Source organism: Sinocyclocheilus grahami, unplaced genomic scaffold, assembly GCF_001515645.1.
Source record: "Sinocyclocheilus grahami isolate Dianchi unplaced genomic scaffold, SAMN03320097.WGS_v1.1 scaffold473.1, whole genome shotgun sequence".
Classification (NCBI taxonomy): Eukaryota; Metazoa; Chordata; class Actinopteri; order Cypriniformes; family Cyprinidae; genus Sinocyclocheilus; species Sinocyclocheilus grahami.
The window spans coordinates 1634137-1646930 of record NW_015505652.1 but is presented as its reverse complement, the minus strand read 5'-3'; the positions used below and the strand labels follow the sequence as shown (position 1 = coordinate 1646930).

The window sequence follows — 12794 nt, the reverse complement described above, 5'->3', positions numbered from 1 at the left end:
CTATTCATCAAGGTTCATTTAGCTCTGTGTGGGAATTAACTAATCGAACACATGTAACTAGTGCAGATAGGCAGAGATATTTGAGAGAGTCTCAATGCGTAGCACTGAGCACTAAGTATGTTTTAACTCATTCATTCTCAGGAGCGCTTTCAGTTCCCACTTCAGGTGACAGATGTGTCTGAGGAGGCTAAAGATCTCATACGGCGGCTGATCTGCAGCAGAGAACACCGGTTAGGCCAGAATGGGATCGATGACTTCAAACATCACCCCTTTTTCACAGGCATCGACTGGGACAACATCCGCACATGTGAAGCCCCCTACATCCCCGAAGTCAGCAGCCCCACAGACACTTCCAACTTTGACGTGGATGATGATTGCTTCAAAAACTGTGTATGTGTCTAATTTCTTTCTAATTTTATCCTGAAGCTGATTAATTTATTCCACACAAGTGCCTTAATGTGTGGTTGATAGATTTTTGCAGAGACACATTTCCTCTTAAATATGCCACTATACAGAACTGGATTATATTATATTTTAGGAGACGTTGCCCCCACCTTCACACACACCATTTTCTGGACACCACCTCCCATTCATAGGCTTCACCTACACAAGCAAATGGTGAGTTATATATTTATTCATCCTGCCTTTTTAAAATATGTAAAAAAAAATATATATGACAGTTACATTGATACAAAAGATTTATATTTCATATAAATGCAGAACAAAAAATACTAGAAAAATATATAACAAAAAGTTGTGTGTCTGATTGGTCCAAATGCTACATATGACAGTTACATTGATACAAAAGATTTATATTTCATATAAATGCAGAACAGAGTTATATATTTATTCATCCTGCCTTTTTAAAATATGTAAAAAAAAATATATATGACAGTTACATTGATACAAAAGATTTATATTTCATATAAATGCAGAACAAAAAATACTAGAAAAATATTGAGCAGCACAACCTTTTTTTAACAGAGATAATGATAAATGTTTCTTGAGCACCAAATCAGTATATTAGAATGATTTCTGAAGGATTATTTGACTCATCACAGGAATAAATTATAATTTAAAATATATTAAAATAGAGAACAATTATTTTAAATTGTAATAACATTTCATAATATTACTGTTTTTGTAACTGTATTTTTAATCAAATACATGTAGCTTTGGTGAGGATAAGAAACATTTTAAAAATACAAAAAAATCTTAACAACCCCAAACTTTTGAATGGTAGTGTAGGTTGTAGTGCACTTTAACAGTTTGATTTATTCTGCGGCATCACAAAATTTGAACTGCAGTTTCTTGTGTGATGTGGTTCTATAGCACACTATCAGATCGAGGGTGTCTGCGGGAGTCCATTGGACCACCACAGGTAGATGCTGATCTTCAGCGAAGCCTGGAGGAGAGCCTGGCCTCAGAGGCCTATGAGAGGAGGATCCGACGTCTAGAGCAGGAGAAGACCGAACTTGCACGTAAACTACAGGGTGAGGGCACTACCACAGCCACACTAAATCATATTTGATCTTTCTGTCTCTCTGAAACATCCTTTTTCCCTTAGAGTCCACGCAAACAGTGCAGGCACTGCAGTACCCTGATTCGGACGCCCCGGTGAATGGCAATAAAGAGGTAGAGATCCGGAGTTTAAAGAGTGAGATCGACATCCTGAAGAAACAGATAGCAGGTGAGAGCTCGATATTGGGTTAGAACACGCTCAGTCAGAGGCACAGTCCTGGTCTTGGGTCTTTATTGTACTCTATTGATTACCCATTGAGTGTAGTGACATCTCTAGACAAAGACTCTATAAGTGTTGGGTAAGTTACTCTAAAAAAGTAATTAATTACTAGTTACTAGTTACATCTTCAATGGTGTAATTAGATTACTGAACAAATTACTCTCTCCAAAAAAGTATTTAATCACTTATTACTAATTACTTTCTGAATCCTATATCAAAGTTAATGAATGATACAAGGAAAGACATGAAACGGTTCTTTTAATTCTTTCAAATAAATAATAGATAACTACATAAATTCTTCTGGTCACACTATCACTATTAACTAACTATTAACTATGAACTAACTATACTTTTATCTCAATATACTCCTAATTGCTGCTTATTAATACTTAGTAAAGTAGTTGTTGACAATTAAGTTTAAGAATTGGGTAGGATTAAGGATTTAGAATAAGGTCTTGCAGAATAAGACATTAACATGTGCTTTTTACGTAATAATAAACAGCCAATATCCCAGTAATATTCATGCGAATAACCAACTAGTTAATAGTGAGAATTGGACACTAAAGTGTTACAAATATTCTTATTAACTCACCAAAGTATTTAAAGTGAAAAGGGTAGATAAAAAGCATGCAATTTAAGGTTAGACTTTAAATTTTGATGTTAAATCCACTATTGTCTGGTATTGTATTGTATTGTATATAAATGTTCTACAGTCTATATACAGTATTAAGTTCAATTACATAAGAAGTAACTGTAATTAAATTACAGAAAAAATGAGAGTAATCCCTTTACTTTTTCAAGGGAAAAGTAATAAAATTACAGTAACTAATTACTTAGTTACTAGTTACACCCAACACTGAGTCCGGCTTAATGTTTCGTCACATCAGACTCTGGTCAAGTGGAACAGCAGTTGGAGGAGGCCAGCACGGTTCGAAGAGACCTGGAAGACTCTTCTAAGGTCATCAGGAGCTTAGAGAAACAGCTGAAGAGTGTCACGCAAGAGAAAGATGATCTGCACAAGGTACCTATTTCATTGTATTTTAAAAATAGGCATAAAATCATACTGTTAGCTTGCTTTCTACACTAGTCTAGGTAGCTGAAGCTTGTCAACTAGGTCAAGATGTTTGGAGTATGGTTAACTAGCTCAACCACGCCTCCACCAGGTGATCCAAGGTGGTTTACCAACTCCAATCATGTTGGCCTTTAATCCAAAAATGAGGATTCTAAATTACGTCTTAAACTAGTCTAAGATTTACTGGTTTTAGATGGTTTAAACCGGTCTAGCTGGTCTTCCAGCCTGGCCAAGCTGATGTTCAGCTTGTTAATCTGCTAAAAAATGACCAAAACTCCTCTAAAACCATTAGAATACAGCTTGGCTAGACTGGGAGACCAGTAAACCACTTAAAGATGGTCTGTGCTGTGTGTGACAGCTGGCATAGTATAATGTAACAGTGACATGAGCTGACTAATCTTTAACCATGCCGTTTAACAGATTACTCTTTAACTCAATGACTAGTAAATAGTTGATCATAGACAGTAAAAGCTGGAATACACTATATGACTTAAAATGTGAACATATTTTAAAACGCTAGGGATCAACTTTGTAAACTGTTACAGAGAAATTTTGGGCATCATGCTATAAACGACTGAGGATCACACACTACCAGACATTTAAGTTATACTGAACATAAAAAATTATTGCAGAATCGTGTCACATTAGTAGGAAGACACATGACGAATGAAAACAAAATATCTCAAAATATCAAACGTGTCTGATGTCTTCCGACTGGATGGAATCATAGTCTGAAGCTAAAAAAGTCTGTCCATAATGCACTATGTGATTTTCGATGAAATCTGTAAACTTTAGATTGACTCTGACTTTCGGTAGCTAGCATTGACTTGTCCAGTCTGCAGATCAGTGGAAATATCTGGTAAATAGTTGTGTAGTGTATTCCAGCCTTAAGTTATGGTAACTTTGACTCTGTAATGAATATGTGAAGGAGCTGCTGGAGTTGGCAGAGAAAGTGAAGGCTCAGGGGAAGGAGCTAAAGGAGGCTCACAGTCAAAAGATGGTGGCCATACAGGAGTTCTCTGAGCTGAACGAGCAGCTGAGCGATCTGCGCTCACAAAAGCAGCGGTTGAGCCGACAGTTCAGAGACAAAGAGGAGGAGATGGAAGGAATTTCGCAGAAACTAGAGGCTCTACGGCTAGAGATTCGCAAAGCTGAGAGAATGCGCAAAGAGGTATACTTTCTGAAACTTACTGTTGTTTGACCTCTTTACATAAGCCAAGTCAACATGTTTGTAATTTTGATGCAGTGCCCCAGCAATCATCAATGGTATCGTATTTGTGGTTTTGTTGGCTGCGTATTTGAAGTTTGTGGTGTTTTCCTCTCAGTTGGAGGCCCAGGCCGAGGAGCAAGCAGCAGAAGCTCAGAAAGAGAGGAAGATACGAGAGAGAACCGAACAGTACAGCAGACAGTTGGAGGAGGAACTGGAAGGGATGAAGGTGACAATGCATGAGTACATTAATATACATTAATTGCCTGATAATTGGCCATTTAGAAATGTTATGTGTATATATATATATATATATATTATATATACTAAAGTTACAAAAGTGATTTAGTCAAGAACAGTGAGAGATTAACATGAATGACAGACAGCAGGAATATTAGACTGCTTTCACTTTAAGAGCTACCCAGATCTGATATACTGTTACCCTTGTTTTCCTTCTCAGCTGTTTGCTTTCACTTAAGACCAAAAATACTGTTTGCGAGGATACTTGCAAAAACAGGCATACAAGTGTGTGTATTTAACCGTTCAATGCTTATAAAGCGGCAAAAATAACTCCGTTCAATACTTCCGTACTCTCTGAGCACCGTCTTCACGTGCGTGCGCCTGTTGATTGTGTTTCAACGGTTTAAAAACAAATTATTATTCAATAAAATCAAAATTAAACCACAAGGTATAAAAAACACGTTGAGTTTTCATGACCACGTAGCACAGCAACATCACGTGAGCATGTAACTGTGATAGAGAAGATAGTCCAAAATCTCTACTGGTGTATATGTATATATATATATATATACATGAAAAACTCTTTTAGATCTTGTTTGCTCCCATTTTCCTCCTTTTCTCTCATTCTCTTAGTCCTTTCTTTCACTTCATGCTTGCATATGTCTCGATCCTCCTACAGCAGTTGAAACAAACTGGGCCACCTCACGCAGCGGCAAGTTCAGACCAACAGCAGGAGCTGATGCGCATACGGGCAGAGCTGGAGAAGAAGAACGTGCAGTATGAGGAGGAGTTGTGTCACAGAGAGACACTCCACAGCAGCGAGCTGAAGGGCCTGAAGAAGGAGCTACGCAATGCTGAGGGTCAACACCTCACACTCCAGAAAGAGATTCTCATGCTCAAAGATAAACTGGAGAAAACCCGCAGAGAAAGGTACATGTGTGACTATATGTGACCAGGTTTTTATGCAGTTTCTTTACATTGTCAGTAAAAGCATTGTGTTTTCTTACAGCTGCTGGCACATTCAGTCTTTGCATATAAGCAGATATTTACAGCTTTTCTTGTTTGCCGCCCACTTAGGCAGAAAGAGCCAATCAGATGCACCAGATTGTTTTTATATGACATTTAGAAGCATACATCTGATATTGAATATAAGAACCATGGTCTGTGAATGTTCCATGGTCATAATGAGACCACTAGCTTGTTGGGCCACCAGTGTGAACCTGTAGTTCTGTTTCTTTACATTGAATTTCCATAGTAGCAGATTGTAGCTGAACTGTAAACTTCATCATGTTCATTGTTGTGTTTGTATCAGCCAAACTGAGCGAGAGGAGTTTGAGACGGAGTACAAGCAGAAGTACGAGAGGGAGAGAGCGCATCTGACAGACGAAAACAAGAAGCTCGCAAGTGAAGTGGAGAAAGTGAGATCTCTATCGCTCTCACAAACACATGTGCCAACACTCATGAGATGCATTAGCCTGTGTCTCTTTCATCACAAAAAGTATACATCAAACCCCTGAAATTCCCCCTTCTCCTCTGGCACTCTTTCCTCAAATCTGCTAACATTCCTAGAGAGAGATTGTAACCACACACACTTACACAAAATTGCGTCTTGGCTCAGCCACTGTTTACTTTGGACTGCGGGTTAAAATCGGAATCAGCCAGTCAAATAATTCTGCAAGTTTGGACATATCAGATATTAAAGGGCTCCTTATTTTTGGTGGCATGGATATTAAACATTATTCATTTCGTAAAAATACCTGGAAACCCAAAACACAAAGGCAGTTTAAAACAATAGCGCAGCCGGCCAGAGCTGTCATGTCAAATGCCAGATTGGATGAGGTTTCGAAACATAAGCAAGAATGATGGCATTTGGAAGGAATCGAACCAGGATGTGAAATGCCTGAATAAATTCACATTCCTATCAAAGAGCACTGTAGAGGTTTTGCATGGACTCGCCGTAACATATTATGTTTGCTTCCTATCTTCCGTACAATGTTCACTTTCCTACTGAACAAAGAACCAATGAAAGCTAGTAAAGTTGATCTGGGATAAATGACAAACTGCGCTATTGTTTTTCTAATTGATTAGATGATAAAATGAGAGAAAAACTGCCATAGATTTATACTTAAAGGGATAGTTCACCCAAAAATGAAAATTGCCATTATTTACTCACCCTCAAACTTGTATGAGTTTCTTCCTTCTATTGAATGCAAAAGAAGAAATTTTGAAGAATGTTGGTAACCAAACAGTTGACAATAGCCATTGACAGTATTCCATACTACTGACATACAAAGTCAGTGCTTGCTTGGTTACCAACTAAATATGTGTTGGTAGATTTAAAATTTTAGTTTAAGTTGTAGTAATTTTGTTATGTGCTTTTTGTATTATTTATATATTTAATATTTATTTTTAGCTTTATTTTTATTTGTTTTTGTTATTTTTAGTCATTTTAGTGCATGTCAAGATTAGCCGTCATGAAAGTTTTTTTAAGTTTAATTGTATTATATAATACAATTATGCAGTAATATGATAAAAATATATAATATTTATTATTTATAATAAATATCTAAATTTGATATTTTATTTAAGCTTTTTTCAGTTTATGTTTTTGTTGTTTTAGTTTTAGTTAACCATAACAACACTGGTAGCACCATGCTAACAACCACCTTAACAACTGCAATGCCTGTCATATCCACCCAATAATTATCCGTCTGCTTCCTCACATCTTTACTTTTCTGTTCTTAACTCTTTGTGGTCTCTTTTTCTCTTTTCAGCTGAGCTCTATATATGAGCAGCTCAGCAATAGTCACAGGCAGCTGGAGGAGGAGATGAGAGACTTGGCTGATAAGAAGGAGAGCGTTGCCCATTGGGAGGCCCAGATCACTGAGATCATCCAGTGGTGAGTGGAGCCCCCTACCTGCAGCCACGTGACATCACACTTGCAGAGAAAGATGCGTGATAATGATGACCTTTACCCATGTCTGCATGGCTTTGCAGATCTAGATCATGCAGATCATTTGACCATTCATCACTTGAATACAGTTGCATATACACATTTTGTGGTTTATGTCAAGGTAAAGCTGAACTAAACTTATTTATACAGGGTGAGCGATGAGAAAGATGCTCGTGGTTACCTCCAAGCTCTAGCCACAAAAATGACAGAGGAGCTTGAAGGGCTCAGGAACACCAGCTTGGGAGCCAGAGGAACGGTGAGACATGCCCACAGTAGATAAAGATGAAACCCATATTCTCATTTTCCTGCATGTCTGATGTGGTGGGCCTCTTTCTCGCTTTGTTAGGACATGCCGTGGAAGATGAGGCGCTTTGCTAAGCTGGACATGTCTGCACGTCTGGAGCTGCAGTCTGCGCTGGATGCCGAGATCAGAGCCAAACAGTCCATCCAGGATGAGCTTAACAAAGTCAAAGCATCCAACATTGCCACAGAATGGTAAGACCACACATATCGGCATAGTTCTGCTCAACTCTACTGAAACTAGAGATCTGGTTTGCTGATTTCATTTAAAGTCTAATAACTTTTTTTCAGCTCAATCAACATTCGTTTCACTCTTTATGTGCATAGTTTTGAAATTAACTTGTCTTTTGATTTGGTCAGTAGAGCTTTAGCTAAATTTAGCTTATTTTGTTCACTCTCTTTTTGAATGAGGTGAATTTAAATAGAGTGGCATAGTTTTTTTCTGTTATTTTTATCTTACAGCAAATTGCAAGATTCCGAAAGTAGAAACCAGGAGCTGCTTTCAGAAATTGAGAGGCTGAGGAAAGAGACAGAGGAGCTGAGACTGAGGAGAGGTGGTGATCAGTGTTATTTATATATTTTGTAACATTTATTAATATTTTAAATATTAAATAGTTTTTTTTATTTATTTAGTTTTTCGTAATTTTACATTTAATTTTTTTTATTTATTCCTATATAGCTTTAATTTATTTTTATTTCCATTTAATTAGAGTAATTTTAGTACTTAAACTGATTTCAGTTAATTACCACGGCTACATTTAATTAACAAAAACAATAAAAACACTGGTGACAATCAAATATCCAACCTACTCAGCATTGCTTTTCATGATGTGACATAAAAAGAGCATTTCTGGCTATGTTACAGTCTAATTTGATGAGATTTAAAAAATGTGTTTTAATAAGATTCTGTCATTTTTAGGAGTGAAGCATCAGGATTCCCAGAATTCTTTCTTGGCATTTCTCAATGCGCCCACTTCTGCTCTGGATCAGTTTGATGTAAGTTTGAGATCCCAGGTTCACTCTGGTTTCCAAAGAAATCTTTCTCATCATTTTTATTTACATTTTTTTTTTACACGCTTTCTGTATTCTTCTGACACATCCTGATCTGTTGTATTATTTTCTGTTTTTTCTCCTGTGATAATGTGTATGGTTATTGTTTTGTTTTTTCATTCTGTTGTCCATCAGGACTCATTTTCTTCCTCTTCGTCTTCTTTAGTTGAATTTTGCGAAGATGTAAGTTCTTCTTCAGCCATGTTATAGTGGAATTTTTTCATTTTACACATTTAAAAGCAGACAAGTAAAGGCCCTACTCCAGTTATGAAACTCCCACAGGAATAATAACAGAATATCAAAGGAAGCTCAACTCGCAATTGATTCTAGTACAGTTTGGCATTAGCATGTTGCTAAGCTAATAGCATAGGGTGACCATACGTGCCATTTTCCCAGGACGCGTCCTGGCCAGGATTTCTATATTGCCTAAAATATCTAGGTTTTGGCTTTGTTTGCGTGTGCAGACCGATCAGTGTATGACATCAAAGTACCTTGAGAGCATTTTGAAAGCATAAGGAACCGTCTGTATGGTATTTTGATGTCATACACCGATCGGTCTGCACACGCAAACAAAGCCAAAACCTAGATATTTTAGGCAATATAGAAATCCTGGCCAGGATGCGTCCTGGGAAAATGGCATGTATGGTCACCCTAACCAACGATATAGTTCATGGTTATGCTGTACTTATCTGATCCTACATCCACTCCAGTGTCTTGTGGTAGTGACTCCTTGGAGTTCTTTGATGTAAAGTGATTCCTTTGTGCATGTAAACTATGCCCAGAAATCCAACCACAGATTAGATGTGTTCTTACACGCCCTCATTCCCTTCCCTCCGTTCTCCAACCTGCCGTCCCAGGCCATGATCGTATCCAGCTGACACTTGTACATGACGTTTGACTCATCTTTTTTTCTCTCTCCATATAAAGCGATCACCCTCTTTTGGTCCTGGAAGCAAAACCAGACGTGTAAGACCCATTTTTGTCCTGTGTCACAGCAAAATCCCCCCCTCTGTCATATTTTTTCCTGAGGTTGTGACGGTCTGTTTTGCAAACTGCATGGGTGGCAGCTCTGATTGTGGTGATATCTGTATTGCATGAGACCTTTCATGCTTAAATGCATCTGAAATGTGTTTGGGAACCTTTCTTCCATCTGTTGAAACACATATGAACCATATATGTAATTGAAGTGTTATATATTAATATACTTCAGAGAATCTGGGTTATTGACTGGGTTAGTTAATTAAACTTGGTGGTTTATTTTCCATACCATGTGCTTTTATGGTACATTTTAAAAGCCCATTTAAATGGAAACGTGTAGAATTCATTTACTTGGCTTAATATTTGGATCTAATTTATTAAAAAGATTAATTGAGATTAAAAAGAAAAATAAGTTGTATAAAAGTTGATTGCTTAAAATGATAAATTTCACATCATTTACTGACCGTTTTGTCGATCCAAACCTCGTATTGTTTTTCTCCATGGTGCACAGAATAAGTTTTCACTGTCTTCTTTTTCTTTCAAAGATAGTCAAAATTCAAAAAAAAGAAAAGTTTAAAAGATGTTATGGTGCAATAGTTTTCTATTTCAAACAAATGTTGTTCTTTGGAACTTTCTGTTCATGAAATAATGCTGAAAAAAATTATCATGTTTTCCACAAAAATATTAAGCTGCAAGTTTTCAACAAAATAATGAGATGTTTATTGAGCAGCGAATCATCATATTAGAATGATTTCTAAAGGATCATGTGACACTGAAGCCTAGAATAATGGCTGCTGAATATTACATTTTGCCATCACAGGAATAAATTACATTTTAAAATATATTAAAATAGAAAACTTTTTTTTTTTACATTGTAATAATATTTTCCAATATTACTGTTTTTGCTGTATTTTTATCAGCTAAATGGAGCTTTGTTGATCATAACAGGTTTCATTTTAAAACATTTAAAACAATCTTAATCAATCCCAAATTTTTGAACAGTAGTGTAGTTATTTGTTGAAAAGTTATACAGAAATCATACAGGTTTGGAAAGACATGGCAGTGAGCAAATGATAAATGAATTTTCACGTTTCTGTAAACTAATCCTTTACAGATCACTTTAATGTAAGGCCCTCATAAATTGTGGATATGCTTTCCTTTATTGTTTTTGCCTTTCATTCCGTCTTGCATGTGTAGTTGGTGTGTGGTCTCTGTGTAGTGGGTGTATTGTGCCTTCACTCGTTGGCTTGGTGCCTGGGTGCACATGCTTTGTTCTGCTTAGAGGGTGTAATTCCAGTAAAAATATTATTGTCATGATACCGCTGCGAGCGTGTTTCGCTCTGCATGGTGGCATATTCTTCTGGTATCACAGGCTGTGCCGCATGACACATTTTGTATAAGTACCATCTTTTTGTATCTTAGCTTGACTCTGCAGATTTCACTCCCTCCAACACTCCGTCACGAGATGAAGACTCAAGATCTCGGCGTATATCACGCTCCCGCTCCCCATCCACCGCCAGTGACATGGAGCCTATTGAGGTATCATTTGGACTCTTAAAGGAATAGTCCGCCTAAAAATGAAAATACTGTTACTATTTAATTGCCCTCATGTTATTCCAGACTGTGAAGCACAAAAGCAGATGCACGGGTCACTTTTTTCCATATAATTAAAGTGATCCAGCCTGGATCCAGTATTTAAGATGAATGTTTTTGTGTTTCACAGAAGAAAGAAAGGCAGGTTTGAAATGATGACAGAATTTTAATTTCGAGTCAATTATTCCTTTAAATCTTACCATCACTTCTGTTTATATAATAATGTGTTGGTGTCCTCCTCCTAGTTGATTGACCACATGTCACGTAGTCTTCAGGCTCCAACAGGAAGATCAGGCTATGGGAGCTTGGGACACTCATCACTTAAGGTAACTGTTTACATTATAGCAGTAGAAATGTGTCAATCTGTATAGATTATATACTTATATACACTACTTTTCAAATATTTGGGGTGGGTAAGAGTTTTAAGTGTTTTTGAAAGAAGTCTTATGCTCACCAAGGCTGCATTTATTTAGAAAAAAACTGTAACAATAAAATTGTGAAATATTATTACAGTTAGAAATAACTGTTTTCTATTTGAATGTGTTTAAAATGTTAATTATTTCTGTGATGGCAAAGCTGAATTTTCAGCAGCCGTTGCTCCAGTCTTAAGTGTCACATGATCCTTCTGAAATCATTTATTTGAAATTTTGAATTTTTGGAAACCTTATGAATGTCTGTATATGTTATATAAAACGTTTAATTTGCTTCCTTGCTGAATAAAATTAAGACATTTTTTACTGAGCTCAAACATTTGAACTGTAGTGTATTATTGTATTTATTTTACCATTCTATATTTGTGCTGCAGAACTGCTTTAAGTATTAATTTAAGTAGATTATCCAGAAATTTGCATTACCATATGGTTGTTTAATATTATAACCCATTTTTCATGAATTTCCAGCAAAAATAAGTATTGTGCGATAATACTGTATTGTGCTATAGGAATTTTGTCTAATAATCCTATTGTCTAACATTTGTCTTAATGCTGTAATGTTTCTATTGAAACATCTATGGATATGGTTATGGTTAATTACATTGCTGATGTTCTCTGCTCCACAGCCAAAGGTGCACCAGTTTAGTGTGAAGACCTTCACCGTTCCCACCAAATGTGCCCAGTGTACCTCTCTAATGGTGGGACTCATCCGTCAGGGCTGCACCTGTGAAGGTAAGACAACAGAAAAGAAAGGAGTCTCTGGTGTTTAAAGTATTAGAAACGACAGTAAAAATGATCATTTTTTTAGTTTTCGAGATGTTAAAACCCCTATGACTTTATTTCTTCTGAGGAACACACAAGGAGAACCGGCATAAATCTTTAATATTTCCCCTATTGTGTTCCACAGAAGAAATAAAGTCATACGGGTTTGGTAAACCTTTCAGGTTTATTGAATGTTCTCCAATCCAAGGATGCATTATTGGCAAAATGCTCATTAATACTAACTGCCATTGTCTTCCACATCTCCTTACAGCCTGCAACTTCTCCTGTCACGTCACCTGTGCTGATAAAGCACCCTCTGTGTGCCCCGTCGCACCAGACCAAACCAAGGGCAAACTGGGAATTGACACTCAGAGGGGCATTGGGACTGCATATGAGGGCCATCTTAGGGTAAGAGTTGCCAAATATGTTTTGCTCTTCATATTTTGTTCACTGTTGACCACTCTGTT

General features: G+C 36.9%; 1 protein-coding gene across 8 annotated transcripts in view; it reads left to right on the top strand.

Annotated features, from left to right (window-relative positions):
* Positions 1-12794, top strand: part of LOC107553489 (serine/threonine-protein kinase MRCK alpha-like) — a 79657-nt gene that overhangs the window by 56691 nt on the left and 10172 nt on the right. For 5 of the 8 annotated variants that reach the window (XM_016235707.1, XM_016235706.1, XM_016235713.1 and 2 more), the window contains 20 exons: positions 142-390; positions 539-618; positions 1333-1493; positions 1568-1690; positions 2629-2762; positions 3742-3984; positions 4139-4249; positions 4940-5190; positions 5573-5678; positions 7035-7159; positions 7364-7469; positions 7560-7708; positions 7976-8067; positions 8433-8509; positions 8699-8746; positions 9491-9529; positions 10964-11080; positions 11380-11460; positions 12192-12297; positions 12599-12735. In XM_016235707.1, coding sequence (XP_016091193.1) covers positions 142-390; positions 539-618; positions 1333-1493; positions 1568-1690; positions 2629-2762; positions 3742-3984; positions 4139-4249; positions 4940-5190; positions 5573-5678; positions 7035-7159; positions 7364-7469; positions 7560-7708; positions 7976-8067; positions 8433-8509; positions 8699-8746; positions 9491-9529; positions 10964-11080; positions 11380-11460; positions 12192-12297; positions 12599-12735 — 2535 coding nt within the window. The remainder of the gene's footprint in view (positions 1-141; positions 391-538; positions 619-1332; positions 1494-1567; positions 1691-2628; positions 2763-3741; positions 3985-4138; positions 4250-4939; positions 5191-5572; positions 5679-7034; positions 7160-7363; positions 7470-7559; positions 7709-7975; positions 8068-8432; positions 8510-8698; positions 8747-9490; positions 9530-10963; positions 11081-11379; positions 11461-12191; positions 12298-12598; positions 12736-12794) is intronic. The other 3 variants (XM_016235710.1, XM_016235709.1, XM_016235712.1) reach the window with 2 other exon arrangements.